The following is a 15,094-nucleotide window of genomic DNA, read 5'->3' on the forward strand; positions in this document are numbered from 1 at the left end:
TGACACACTGCTCGCTTAACCCGGAAGCGACCCGCACCAATGTGTCAGAGGAAACACCATACAGCTAGAGACCGAAAGTCAGCAGGCATGCGCCCGCCTGTCACAAGGAGTCGCTAAAGCGCGATGGGACAAGGACATCCCAGCAAGCCAAACCCTCCCCTAACCCGGATGACGCTGGGCCAATTGTGCGCCGCCTCATTGATCTCCCGGTTGCGGCCGGCTGCGAAATAGTCCAGGATCGAACCCAGATCTGTATTGACGCCTCTAGCATTGTGATGCAGTGCCTTAGACAGCTGTGCCATTTCGGGAGGCCCATCAACACCTGTTTAATATGGAGATAGTTCAACACCTGTTTAATATGGAGATGGTTCAACACCTGTTTAATATGGAGATGGTTCAACACCTGTTTAATATGGAGATGGTTCAACACCTGTTTAATATGGAGATGGTTCAACACCTGTTTAATATGGAGATGGTTCAACACCTGTTTAGAATAGAATCAGCAGCAGCAATAGAGCCTCGTCTACCCTAGCATACTGTACTCTGTAACATCCTCCCCTAGCATATTGAAACCTTAATCTGAACGGTCACTGCACAGATAATGTCATTGAGGCTGAATACAGACTATAATGGGCTTCTACTGTTCAGATTGGAGTGGGCAAACCAACTCAGTTCAATCAGTATTGACTGAGAGAGGCAGGATGAAAAGATGAAAACTTCAGAAGAAATGTGAAGGCCAAAATAAAATATTTCTTCCAGCATGAATAATGAATGAGGAAGCTATTCTTTCTATCCTCCTCTCTAACCTCTGATCTCAGACAACCCTCCTTTCCGCTTTCCTCTATTCTCATCATCCCTCCCTCCTTCCTCCACTTCCATCCACTATCCAAATTCCCCTCAGACTTAGGAAAGGTCAGAGGAGGGAGCAAGAGACTCGGCTACACAGTGCTCAGACTCAGGAGGCGGGACTTAAACACAAGCCAATCATTTATTCTAGATGTTGTTAGTAGAGACATAACCTGCTGCTGTTTCCCCTGTCAACACCTTAGCTCCAATCAGAACTTTGCCCTCCCACCATCACCACCACCGCCTATACCCCACCCCCAGTCACATTCATTCATTCATCCCTTTTTCGCCACCATGTCCTTGTTAGCCTGACATTAACAGAAACAGACCAGGAAAACCCAAACCGTTCCACACACACAGGTTGTGTTAGTTCTCACTGACTGGAAAAGGACAAGTGTGTACAGATAGTCGTCACCCCCAAAACAGTGTCTTTACACTCCTATTAATGAACATAATCAATAAGGATGTTGTGAAAGAAAATAAAATCTGCTGATAATATGTGTGTCGGGTTAATCAATATTAAAAAAAGAGTAAGATACGTTTCAGAATTATTTTGAATATTTATCTTCTCTGGGGTCTAAGGGAAAAATAAAAAGCAAAACAGCATAATTCATAGGATGCTGAGTTTGAGGGAAAACAAGCGCTAAACAAAATAAGCTTTTCCATATCAAATATAAGAGATTAAAAGTCTAAGGGGATGTGATTGCCTCAGTATGTCAGTGGAAAATGTTGGAAACATTAGAGTACTGTAAGCTCCCCTTTCCCATAGTGCAGTAATAACTGACTGTAAGAAACAACAACAACAAACAGAACATGCTTGTGTGTGTGCATGTGTAAGTGAGTGAATGAGTGTGTGTGTGTGTGTGTGTGTGTAAGTGAGTGAATGAGTGTGTGTGTGTGTGTGTGTGTGTGTGTGTGTGTGTGTAAGTGAGTGAATGAGTGTGTGTGTGTGTGTGTGTAAGTGAGTGAATGAGTGTGTGTGTGTGTGTGTGTGTGTAAGTGAGTGAATGAGTGTGTGTGTGTGTGTGTGTGTGTAAGTGAGTGAATGAGTGTGTGTGTGTGTTTGTGTGAGTGAGTGAGTGAATGTGTGTTTGTTTATGTGTGAATGAGTGAGTGAGTGAGTGAGTGTGTGAATGAGTGTGTGTGTGTTAATGTGTGAGTGAGTGAGTGAATGAGTGAGTGATTGAGTGAGTGATTGAGTGAGTGGATCCAGTTTCAGGTGGTGCATTCAGCTACTTTTTCTCATTATTTGTCCTTTTCCCATTCACACCCCTTGCCATCTATCCCCTGTACAGCAGGTCTTTCTGCAACCCCCTCCAGCCCAATAAATCTCTTCCAAGATGGCGTAGCAGTGGAGATGTCTGTTTTGATATATATCGTTTTTCTTAGTATATATTTGTATTACTTTTACAGACCATCTACAGACTGAACATACTCCCCTGCAACGCGCCTCACTCAATGTGGTATGGTTCTGCTATTTTTACACTTTTGAACCGGAACCGCCTTCTGAACCTAGCCAGCTAACTAGGTACTAGCTAGTAGTTAGCCTGGAGCTAGCCTCAAGCTAGGCCCTTCTCCCGGCTAGCCAAAGAATTCCATCAGATAATTCCTGGGATTCAATACCTCTTCTGCCAATTGGCCTGGACCCTTTGCTGCCGACACGGAGCCCTGCTGATCCATCACGACTGTTCTGCCGACGTAACTGTCCGAGGGGTTTTCAACAGACTCTAGTTGCGACGTCTCCCTGAGGCCCATCTGCTAGCCTGCAGCTAGCCCCGCCCTGCTAGCTGTCTGAATCGCTGTGCCTCCAGCTCGCCTAGTTACTCACTGGACCATATGATCACTCGGCTACACATGCCTCGCCCTAATGCCAATATGCCTTGTCTATTGCTGTTTTTGTTAGTCATTTTTTCCTTATTTCACTGTAGAGCCTCCAGCCCTGCTCAATATGCCTTAGCTAGCCCTTATGTTCCACCCCCCACACATGCAGTGGCCGCACCTGGCTTAAATGGTGCCTCTAGAGACAAAACCTCTCTCATCTTCACTCAATGCCTAGGCATACCTCCACTGTACTCACATCCTACCATACCCTTGTCTGTACATTATGCTTGGAATCTATTCTTCCGCACTCGGAAAACTGTTCTTTTTACTCTCTGTTCCGAACGCACTAGACGAGCTCCTTCAGAGTTCATACTGTTAGGTGACCTTAATTGGGGCATGCTTAACACCCCGGCCGTCCTACAATCTAAGCTAGATGCCCTGAATCTCACACAAATCATCAAGGAACCTACCAGGTACAACCCGAAACCTGTAACCATGGGCACCCTCTTAGATATCATCCTGACCAACCTGCACTATAAATACACCTCTGCTGTCTTCAACCAGGATCTCAGCGATCACTGACTCATTGCCTGCATGCGTAATGGGTCCGCGGTCAAACGACCACCCCTCATCACTGTCAAACGCTCCCTAAAACACTTCAGCAAGCAGGCCTTTCTAATCGGCCTGGCCCGGGTATCCTGGAAGAATATTGACCTCATCCCGTCAGTAGAGGATGCCTGGATGCTCTTCAAAAGTGCTTTCCTCTCCATCTTAATTTAGCATGCCCTTGGTTCACCCCAGACTTGACTGCCCTTGACCTGCACAAAAACATCCGGTGGTGTTCATCCGGATCGAAAAGCCCCGGCGATATGCAACTTTTCAGGGAAGTCAGGAACCAATATCCTCAGTCAGTTAGGAAAACCAAGGCTAGCTTTTTCAAACAGAAATTTGCTTCCTCTGGCACTAATTCCAAAATGTTTTGGGACACTGTAAAGTACATGGAGAGTAAGAGCATCTCCTCCCCGCTGCCCACTGCACTGCGGATTGGAAACACTGTCACCACCGATAAATTTACGATAATCGATCATTTGCATTTTTCCAAGGCTGGCTATGCTTTCCACCTGACTACCCCTACCCTGGCCAAAGTCTCAGCACCCCCTGTAGCAACTTGCCAAGGCTTTCAACTCTGTCAATCACCGCATTCTTATCGGCAGACTCAATAGCCTTGGCTTCTCAAATGACTGCCTCGCCTGGTTCACCAACTACTTCTCAGATAGAGTTCAGTGTGTCAAATCGGAGGGCCTGTTGTCCGGACCTCTGGCAGTCTCTATGGGGGTGCCACAGGGTTCAATTCTCGGGCCGACTCTTTTCTCTGTATATATCAATGATGTCGCTCTAGCTGCTGATGATTCTCTGATCCACCTCTACGCAGACAACACCATTCTGTATACATCTGTCCCTTCTTCGGACACTGTGCTAATAAACCTCCAAACGAGCTTCAACGCCATGCAACATTCCTTCCATGGCCTCCAACTGATTTTAAATGCTAGTAAAACTAAGTGCATGGTCTTCAACCGATTGCTGCCAGCACCCTCCTGCCCAACTAGCATCACTACTCTGGACGCTTCTGACCTAGAATATGTGGACAACTACAAATACCTAGGAGTCTGGTTAGACTGTAAACTCTCCTTCCAGACTCACATTAAGCATCTCCAATCCAAAATTAAATCTAGAATCGGCTTCTTAATTTGCAAAAAAGCCTCCTTCACTCATGCTGCCAAACATACCCTCGTAAAACTGACTATCCTACCGATCCTTGACTTCGGCGATGTCATTTACAAAATAGCCCCCAACACTCAGCAAACTGGATGTAGTCTATCACAGTGCAGTCCGTTTTATCACCAAAGCCCCATATACTACCAATCACTGCGACCTGTATACTCTCGTTGGCTCGCCCTCACTACACATCCATCGCCAAGATCATCTATAAGGTCCAGGTCATCTATAAGTCTTTGTTGGGTAAAGCCGCGTCTTATCTCAGCTCACTGGTCACCATAGCAAAACCCACCCGTAGCACACGCTCCAGCAGGTATATTGCACTGGTCATCCCCAAAGCCAACACATAATTTGCCCACCTTACCTTCCAGTTCTCTGCTGCCAATGACTGGAACGAATTGCAAAAATCTCTGAAGCTGGAGTCTTATATCTCCCTCTCTAACTTTAAGCATCAGCTGTCAGAGCAGCTGACCGATCACTGTACCTGTACACAGCCAATCTGTAAATAACACACCCGACTACCTCATCCCCATATTATTACTTACCCTCTTGCTATTTTGCACCACAGTGTCTCTACTTGCACATTATCATCTGCACATCTATCACTACAGTATTAATGCTAAATTGTAATTATTTTCACCTCTAGGGCCTATTTATTGCCTACCTCCCTACTCTTCTACATTTGCACGCACTGTACATAGATTTTTCATTTTTTATTTTATTTTGTGTTATTGACTGTTCGTTTGTTTATGTGTAACTCTGTTGTTGTTTTCGTCACACTGTTTTGCTTTATCTTGGCCAGGTCGCAGTTGTAAATGAGAACTTGTTCTCAACTGGCCTACCTAGTTAAATGAAGGTGAAATTTTAAAAAATCTAATTAAAAAATAGGGGTTCTACAACCCCCTCCACCCCACTAGGGGTGCTGCAACCTCCTACAGCCAACACTAGGACTCACCAAGATCCTTAGAGCCTTGACTTTCGCTGGCCATCTCTCCCATCCTCACCAGTGCCTCGAAGTAGCCCTTTGCAGCAAATGTGACACCTGGAAACATGGAAGTATTGGGCGTCAGATCAGGGGCGGAGTGGAAATATTGGACATTAAAGCCTTCATCACCCCAGCTATAGCAATAGCCCCAGTCACTTAGGGAAAGGGCTAAAGGCAACTATAGTCTATAATGGGAAAGATCTAATGCTGCTACAGGCTACAATGGAAAGGGCTAATGCTACTACAGGCGACAATGGGATGGGATAATGCTACTACAGGCGACAATGTAAACGGCTAATGCTACTTCAGGCGACAATGGAAAGGGCTAATGCTACTACAATCGACAATGGAAAGAGCTAATGCTACTACAGGCGACAATGGAATGGGATAATGCTACTGCAGGCGACAATGTAAAGGGCTAATGCGACAATAAAAATGGTAGCTAAAAGGAAAGGACAGCACTGAAGAAGAGAAACAGCTATAGGAACTATTGCTGGATAGAGCAGATGCTGGATGGAAAGTGGAACTACAGGAAATACAGACTAGAGAAAGTTAGGAAAGTCCAGGGAAGGCAAGATATACCAGTCTTAACAACTGCAAAACTTTTAAAACATAATTTGACAACCTGCCTAACTTTCAAGGTGATTCATAGGCTACTGCAATACAAATGAAGCCAGTGTGCTCCTTTAGACTGTTACTCATGCAGAGTGACAGAGACACTAACTCCGTCAATCACCATATTCTTATCGGCAGACTCAGTAGCCTCGGTTTTTCGGATGACTGCCTTGCCTGGTGCACCAATTACTTTGCAGACAGAGTTCAGTGTGTCAAATCGGAGGGCATGCTGTCCGGTCCTCTGGCAGTCTCTATGGGGGTGCCACAGGGTTCAATCCTCGGGCCGACTCTTTTCTCTGTATATATCAATGATGTTGCTCTTGCTGCGGGCGATTCCCTGATCCACCTCTACGCAGACGACACCATTCTATATACTTCCGGCCCGTCCTTGGACACTGTGCTATCTAACCTCCAAACGAGCTTCAATGCCATACAACACTCCTTCCGTGGCCTCCAACTGCTCTTAAACGCTAGTAAAACCAAATGCATGCTTTTCAACCGTTCGCTGCCTGCACCCCTGACCAGCATCACCACCCTGGATGGTTCCGACCTTGAATATGTGGACATCTATAAGTACCTAGGTGTCTGGCTAGACTGTAAACTCTCCTTCCAGACTCATATCAAACATCTCCAATCTAAAATCTAAATAAAGAATCGGCTTTCTATTCCGCAACAAAGCCTCCTTCACTCACGCCGCCAAACTTACCCTAGTAAAACTGACTATCCTACCGATCCTCGACTTCGGCGATGTCATCTACAAAATTGCTTCCAACACTCTACTCAGCAAACTGGATGCAGTTTATCACAGTGCCATCCGTTTTGTCACTAAAGCACCTTATACCACCCACCACTGCGACTTGTATGCTCTAGTCGGCTGGCCCTCGCTACATATTCGTCGCCAGACCCACTGGCTCCAGGTCATCTACAAGTCCATGCACTGACTGTGCCCTGTGCCTCCGCCTTATCTCAGTTCACTGGTCACGATGGCAACACCCATCCGTAGCACGCGCTCCAGCAGGTGTATCTCACTGATCATCCCTAAAGCCAACACCTCATTTGGCCGCCTTTCGTTCCAGTTCTCTGCTGCCTGTGACTGGAACAAATTGCAAAATTGCCAACTTCAAACATCTGCTATCTGAGCAGTTAACCGATCGCTGCAGCAGTACATAGTCTATCGGTAAATAGCCCACCCATTTTTACCTACCTCATCCCCATACTGTTTTGATTTATTTACTTTTCTGCTCTTTTGCACACCAATATCTCTACCTGTACATGACCATTTCATCATTTATCATTCCAGTGTTATTAATCTGCAAAATTGTAATTATTCGCCTACCTCCTCATGCCTTTTGCACACAATGTATATAGACTCCCCTTTTTTTTCTTCTCTACTGTGTTATTGACTTGTTAATTGTTTACTCCATGTGTAACTCTGTGTTGTCTGTTCACACTGCTATGCTTTATCTTGGCCAGGTCGCAGTTGTAAATGAGAACTTGTTCTCAACTAGCCTACCTGGTTAAATAAAGGTGTTCTCAACTAGCCTACCTGGTTAAATAAAGGTGTTCTCAACTAGCCTACCTGGTTAAATAAAGGTGTTCTCAACTAGCCTACCTGGTTAAATAAAGGTGTTCTCAACTAGCCTACCTGGTTAAATAAAGGTGTTCTCAACTAGCCTACCTGGTTAAATAAAGGTGTTCTCAACTAGCCTACCTGGTTAAATAAAGGTGTTCTCAACTAGCCTACCTGGTTAAATAAAGGTGTTCTCAACTAGCCTACCTGGTTAAATAAAGGTGTTCTCAACTAGCCTACCTGGTTAAATAAAGGTGTTCTCAACTAGCCTACCTGGTTAAATAAAGGTGTTCTCAACTAGCCTACCTGGTTAAATAAAGGTGTTCTCAACTAGCCTACCTGGTTAAATAAAGGTGTTCTCAACTAGCCTACCTGGTTAAATAAAGGTGAAAAAAAAAAAAAAAAATACAAATAAAAACTGAAACATCTACCAGTGACTCAGATCTCAGTCCAGGAACAGGGACAAGGAACACAGAGCAGGCACAGAGTTGCTCTCATAATGAGGGGACAGGATGTCCAGTTAGATGGATACATATGTATGCGACAAGCAGACTTCACTCGGAATGTATTAACTTTGACTGATACGGCCTCCCGCGTGGCGCAGTGGTCTAAAGCATTGCATTGGAGTGCTAGAGGCGTCACTACAGATCCGGGTTCGATCATGGGTTGTGTCGAAGCCGGCCGTGACTGGGGGACCCATGAGGTGGCGCACAATTGGCCCAGCGTCGTCTGTGTTAGGGGAGGGTTTGGCTTGCTGGGATGTCCTTATCCCATCACGCTCTAGAGATTCCTTGTGGTGGGCCGGGCACATGTGCGTTGACTTCGGTCGCTAGCTGTACGATGTTTACGCCGACACATTGGTGCGGGTGGCTTCCAGGTGAAGCGAGCAGTGTGTCAAGAAGCAGTGTGGCTTTGTGGGGTCGTGTTTCAGAGGACACATGGCTCACGATCTTCACCTCCCCCGAGGCCGTACAGGAGTTGCAGCGATGGGGCAAAACTGTCATTTCCAACTGGGGAGAAAAAGGGGTATATAACAATACAAAAATAAGTAAAATATACAAATCGTAGGAAGAAATAAAAAAATTAAAATTTGACTGATACATATTGATGTGGAGTGTCAGAACTTTATTTAAACCGGACAGTGAAATAAAGTGTTACCCAAATACATCCTGAATCTAAGTGGGAAGAATTCAAATCTGTTCGTCTAGTTGAGTTGAGTTTTCTACAGTAATGCAATCATATGGGAATCGTACCCCCAGAAATGCAGCCAACAAGCTGATGCTACATTATTATATTCCTTTTCACTTCAAACACTAAGATTGAGAGCCTCAGCTCATTTCTGGCTCCATTTATACCTCTATTCCTGACCACTGTTTCACAAGCCTCCGTCTACACTCATTTCCTTCCGTAATCTTTCCTTTATTAATTTTTTTTCCCATTCTCTACATTTATCAGAATCGTTATCCCGAGGTCACTGAACGGATAATAACCCACACGAACAACCCAGACTCCAGAGCCTAAAGCCGACAGCATACTACACTGTAGCTGGGTTCACTCAGACTGACACAACCAGGAAGAGAGACCGTTTCTCTCAGCTCTTCCTGAGCCCAACTTTGGTTAAGACTGGTTGGGATAGAAGAATGAGGGTGAGGGGCGAGAAGTGGGATTGTGCGGTACGGTAACACCATGTGTGGATGGGCTAATTTAGCAATGTCCACAGAAATCCCAGCCAGCGACGAGCGGTGGAGTGTGGCAGGCCAGGTATGGCTGGATTAACTGGGAAGAGATCTGAGAGCTTTGCTAGCTGGGGGATTGTGTGTGTGTGTGTGTGTGTGTGTGTGTGTGTGTGTGTGTGTGTGTGTGTGTGTGTGTGTGTGTGTGTGTGTGTGTGTGTGTGTGTGTGTGTGTGTGTGTGTGTGTGTATGTATGTCTTCAGTAAAGAGGATTAAACCTCTGATATGAAGCAGACAGCTGATAATATACAGACTGGAGGTGAGACACGCCATCCATTCCTCCCACCTATTCCAGAGTAAATTAAACACACACTCTAGGAGGAGTAAAACCGGTATAAACCAGATCAGGCTGCAGCTTGATGTGTTGAGTACTTCATCCATCTTCAACTCGCTCTTTTCCAAATCCACCATCCAACCCCCTTCTCTCTCACAATCCTTCCCTCCCTCTACTCCTTTATCAAATCCCTTCAGTCTTCACACACAGCCTCTTTTTTTGTTCTCTCCTCCATCTCTCCAACACAGTTTGTCCCTGTTGAGACATCTCTCTCTTCCCCACCTTCAACATGATGCCCAGTTTGGATGTGTGTTGTGTGAAATTGCCCCACCTTCTATCGCCGGTACCAAAGCTCAATGATAAACAGAGTACCTGACTAAATACTAGTCAAAGCATTGCATCCTATTCAAGCACTACACCCACTGCACACTATCCTATCCTCAAAAACCAAACACTCCGCAAACTGATCAAACAGCATCTCCTCTGAGGATAACTAACAATGTAGGGCATTTCTATAGCGCTTTTCATAGAATCTCAAAGCGCTTCAACAGCAAAAAACAAACAAGCAATTTATCTGGACAGCTCAACCAATAGAGGCCAAGTCTTTGAAAGCTGCATCCTCCGAAGATGGAGGGTCCGTTCATGGCTTGAGCGGAGAGAGCTGGTCAGAGAATGGTAGATGATGGTGATGGAGTTTACTGATGATCTTGTAGAGGGCAAGTCTGGGAACCAGCCTGAGTCTTATAGCCACTGGATTTCTCTTCCACTCTGGGTAGCACCCACTAACAGCAGGCAGCTCTCTCCCTGGACCATTATGTCTGTCAACAAAGCTCCAGGGATCTCCAGTAAAGTCCAGCACCACCTCTCCTTCCTTTATATCCTAAGAGCAAAGGCAGAACTGGCATATTTACAAATTCAGCTAGCAGATGGATGCCCACCAGGCGCCCTGTGGTGAGTTGAATACTGACTGTGCCCTGTGCCTCTGCAACGGCAGACCGAGCCAGAACCCCAGTCCTTGCGCCTGCCTGGCATTGATGAAGTGCAAGTCCCCACCTGGGACCTGTTTGGCTAATTTTAGTCTTATCTATCAGACTACACTGAGTCCTCCTTTATTGGTCCTCGGGGCTTCCACAGTCATTCCTGGTTTTCGTGCACCTCTCGCTCTACCGCGTTCCCTGTTTCTCTCAATCCCTGCACTTCTATCTCTCTACCGCTTTCCCTGTTTCTCTCAATCCCTTCACTTCTGTCTCTCTACCGCATTCCCTGTTTCTCTCAATCCCTGCACTTCTGTCTCTCTACCGCGTTCCCTGTTTCTCTCAATCCCTGCACTTCTGTCTCTCTACCGCGTTCCCTGTTTCTCTCAATCCCTTCACTTCTGTCTCTACCGCTTTCCCTGTTTCTCTCAATCCCTGCACTTCTGTCTCTCTACCGCATTCCCTGTTTCTCTCAATCCCTTGCACTTCTGTCTATCTACCGCTTTCCCTGTTTCTCTCAATCCCTGCACTTCTGTCTCTCTACCGCGTTCCCTGTTTCTCTCAATCCCTTCACTTCTGTCTCTCTACCGCTTTCCCTGTTTCTCTCAATCCATGCACTTCTGTCTCTCTACCGCGTTCCCTGTTTCTCTCAATCCCTGCACTTCTGTCTATCTACCGCTTTCCCTGTTTCTCTCAATCCCTGCACGTCTGTCTCTCTACCGCGTTCCCTGTTTCTCTCAATCCCTGCACTTGTCTCCCTACCGCGTTCCCTGTTTCTCTCAATCCCCGCACCTCTCTCTCTCTCTCTCTCTCTCATATAGAACAGGCTTACTGATGAATATAAGCAGCAAGACTCTGTAACTCCAATGTATTCTTCTCTCTTTCTCTCCTCCTCTCCTTCCTCTGGCTGACCTGGATACTAGTTCTGTCCTGGATACCAGTTTTATTCTCTCAGCGCCGCTTGCCCTAGTTCCTATTAGACTACGCTCCACTTACACCCCCCCCCCTACACACACCTTCCTGGAGATATCTCAAAAGTGGTGTGCTCCTGCTCTCACCCATGTATCTACTCCACACAAACACCTGGATCACCACATCATATCCCGACTTGTGAACAACCAGAGACATACAATAAAAATGACTTGACTCGAAGATATGCAGGGATGGAGGGATGCTAGTGAAGTGGAAAAGAGGAGAAGAGAGGGCAAGATGTGGACATGAAACATTCTAACGTGACATTTAAGGAGGAAGGCATCCTGAGCCTCCCAATAAAGAACAGAAAACATCAAACAAACATCAACATTCTGGGGAGACTACATCTACTGACGGCTAGCTGGGAGTTCATTTGGTGTTTTAGTCAATGTAGGGTGGGGACACAGTGAAGTCGTTCTCTGTTAGGGGTCTTTGCGTTCTCTTCTCCAAATAGTAGACTATCAAATCAGTCCATATAGTTGAAAGCCTGTCTGAGCATCCAGCAGTATCTTTCATAGTTAAGTCCAAGAAGAGCTCAGGGATGCTGAGGATGCTGACTATAGGCTACACACAGTTGCCAACGTGAGAAATATATCCCCAGCATCTGAGATTATTTCTAGTTCAGATAAAACAGTGCCAAGCGATATGGGTCTTTGCCTGTCCTCTGGACAGGAGGAGAGGAAGGGGGGATGAGAAGGGGATGAGATAAAGGAAAAGAAGAAGAGAAGGATGTACTCACTGGATAGGGCCTTCTCGTAGCTCTTCCCCATGGCCACAAAGTTCCGCAAGCATGGGTTGAACTGCTCCATGATGGACTGAGAAGAGAAATAACATGTTTTTTAGTCGACACGAGCAGCAATAAGCCTAGCAGAAGCAGTGCTCTACCCTACTCTGTAGTCTGAGCGCTCACACACTCACCACACACACACACGTGCGCTCATACACTGCAAGCAATCCAACCAGGAGCACAGCCAACCAGGAGAAAGAATGTAAATCGGAATCATCTACACTCATTCAGAAATCAGAGAGAAGGAGTGAGGGCGCAAAAGGGAGAAGGAAAGAGGTGGAGGGTGTCTTTGCACCTCACCTCTCCCAAAAATAAAACCTGGCTGTGGGTGTTGATGCCCAGGAAGCCCTGCTCAGCCTGGCTTTTCCCTCCCTCCCCCTCTCTCTCCCTCCCTCCCTCCCTCTCAACTATGTAATGTAATTTGTGCTAATTACTTTTTTGTGGAGCAGGGGCATATGAGGGTAGGAGGGATAAGAAAGGAGGAGGATGGCGAGGAGGAGCGAGGAATAATTGGGTGACCAGAAAAAAGAGAGAAGGAGGAGGAGAGTACAGGAGAGAGAGTGAGCGAGAGAGAACTTGAGCATGGTGCTGCTGGCCACAGCAGGGGTTTTGAGTCCCACATGGAACACTGTATAATGAATATGTGAAACACAGATCGATGTGGGTAAAAAGTAGTCTGGGTACCAGTCTGTTTAGCTATTATTCCACTCCTTGCCACTTCTGTTGTGTTAAACATCTTTGGCATATGACACAAAGCACAAAGAGTGGAATGTTGGAAAAACAGACTTCTACCCAGGCTAGGTATAGTATATATCTTATTTGTTCAAGGAGATCCCAAAATGAAAATAATATATACAGTGCCTTGCGAAAGTATTAGGCCCCCTTGAACTTTGCGACCTTTTGCCACATTTCAGGCTTCAAACATAAAGATATAAAACTGTATTTTTTTGTGAAGAATCACAAATCACAATCATGAAGTGGAACGACATTTATTGGATATTTCAAACTTTTTTTACAAATCAAAAACTGAAAAATTGGGCGTGCAAAATTATTCAGCCCCCTTAAGTTCATACTTTGTAGCGCCACCTTTTGCTGCGATTACAGCTGTAAGTCGCTTGGGGTATGCCTCTATCAGTTTTGCACATCGAGAGACTGAAATTTTTTCCCATTCCTCCTTGCAATGCAGCTCGAGCTCAGTGAGGTTGGATGGAGAGCATTTGTGAACAGCAGTTTTCAGTTCTTTCCACAGATTCTCGATTGGATTCAGGTCTGGACTTTGACTTGGCCATTCTAACACCTGGATATATTTATTTTTGAACCATTCCATTGTAGATTTTGCTTTATGTTTTGGATCATTGTCTTGTTGGAAGACAAATCTCCGTCCCAGTCTCAGGTCTTTTGCAGACTCCATCAGGTTTTCTTCCAGAATGGTCCTGTATTTGGCTCCATCCATCTTCCCATCAATTTTAACCATCTTCCCTGTCCCTGCTGAAGAAAAGCAGGCCCAAACCATGATGCTGCCACCACCATGTTTGACAGTGGGGATGGTGTGTTCAGGGTGATGAGCTGTGTTGCTTTTACGCCAAACATAACGTTTTGCATTGTTGCCAAAAAGTTCAATTTTGGTTTCATCTGACCAGAGCACCTTCTTCCACATGTTTGGTGTGTCTCCCAGGTGGCTTGTGGCAAACTTTAAACGACACTTTTTATGGATATCTTTAAGAAATAGCTTTCTTCTTGCCACTCTTCCATAAAGGCCAGATTTGTGCAATATACGACTGATTGTTGTCCTATGAACAGAGTCTCTCACCTCAGCTGTAGATCGCTGCAGTTCATCCAGAGTGATCATGGGCCTCTTGGCAGCATCTCTGATCAGTCTTCTCCTTGTATGAGCTGAAAGTTTAGAGGGACGGCCAGGTCTTGGTAGATTTGCAGTGGTCTGATACTCCTTCCATTTAAATATTATCGCTTGCACAGTGCTCCTTGGGATGTTTAAAGCTTGGGAAATCTTTTGTATCCAAATCCGGCTTTAAACTTCTTCACAACAGTATCTCGGACCTGCCTGGTGTGTTCCTTGTTCTTCATGATGCTCTCTGCGCTTTTAACGGACCTCTGAGACTATCACAGTGCAGGTGCATTTATACGGAGACTTGATTACACACAGGTGGATTGTATTTATCATCATTAGTCATTTAGGTCAACATTGGATCATTCAGAGATCCTCACTGAACTTCTGGAGAGAGTTTGCTGCACTGAAAGTAAAGGGGCTGAATAATTTTGCACGCCCAATTTTTCAGTTTTTGATTTGTTAAAACAGTTTGAAATATCCAATAAATGTCTTTCCACTTCATGATTGTGTCCCACTTGTTGTTGATTCTTCACAAAAAAATACAGTTTTATATCTTTATGTTTGAAGCCTGAAATGTGGCAAAAGGTCGCAAAGTTCAAGGGGGGAGAATACTTTCGCAAGGCACTGTATATACTATGGTCTAAGTACTATAGTATTCACTGCAGTGTTTTTGTGAATTTTACTGTAGTATTTACTATAGTATTTACAGTGAACTATAGAATAAATACTGTAATAAAATAAAACTTGTATATACTATTTTTATTTTTATTTCACCTTCATTTAAACAGGAAGGCCAGTTGAGAATAAGTTCTCATTTACAACTGCAAACTGGCCAAGATAAAACAAAGCAGTGTGGCAGAGTTACAGATAAACAAACGTACAGTCACAGATT

At 45.2% G+C, this 15,094-nt stretch overlaps 1 protein-coding gene across 7 annotated transcripts in view; it reads right to left on the minus strand.

Annotated features, from left to right (window-relative positions):
* The window catches only part of LOC109899921 (brain-specific angiogenesis inhibitor 1-associated protein 2), a 188,141-nt gene that overhangs the window by 119,870 nt on the left and 53,177 nt on the right, over positions 1–15,094 (minus strand). For 4 of the 7 annotated variants that reach the window (XM_020495555.2, XM_031835406.1, XM_031835408.1 and 1 more), the window contains exons 2-3: positions 12,306–12,381; positions 5,399–5,485 (exon numbers count right to left, since the gene is read on the minus strand). In XM_020495555.2, the coding sequence (XP_020351144.1) occupies positions 5,399–5,485; positions 12,306–12,381 (163 nt within the window). The remainder of the gene's footprint in view (positions 1–5,398; positions 5,486–12,305; positions 12,382–15,094) is intronic. The other 3 variants (XM_031835410.1, XM_031835411.1, XM_031835409.1) reach the window with 1 other exon arrangement.

This window comes from Oncorhynchus kisutch, linkage group LG11 (genome assembly GCF_002021735.2).
Source record: "Oncorhynchus kisutch isolate 150728-3 linkage group LG11, Okis_V2, whole genome shotgun sequence".
Classification (NCBI taxonomy): Eukaryota; Metazoa; Chordata; class Actinopteri; order Salmoniformes; family Salmonidae; genus Oncorhynchus; species Oncorhynchus kisutch.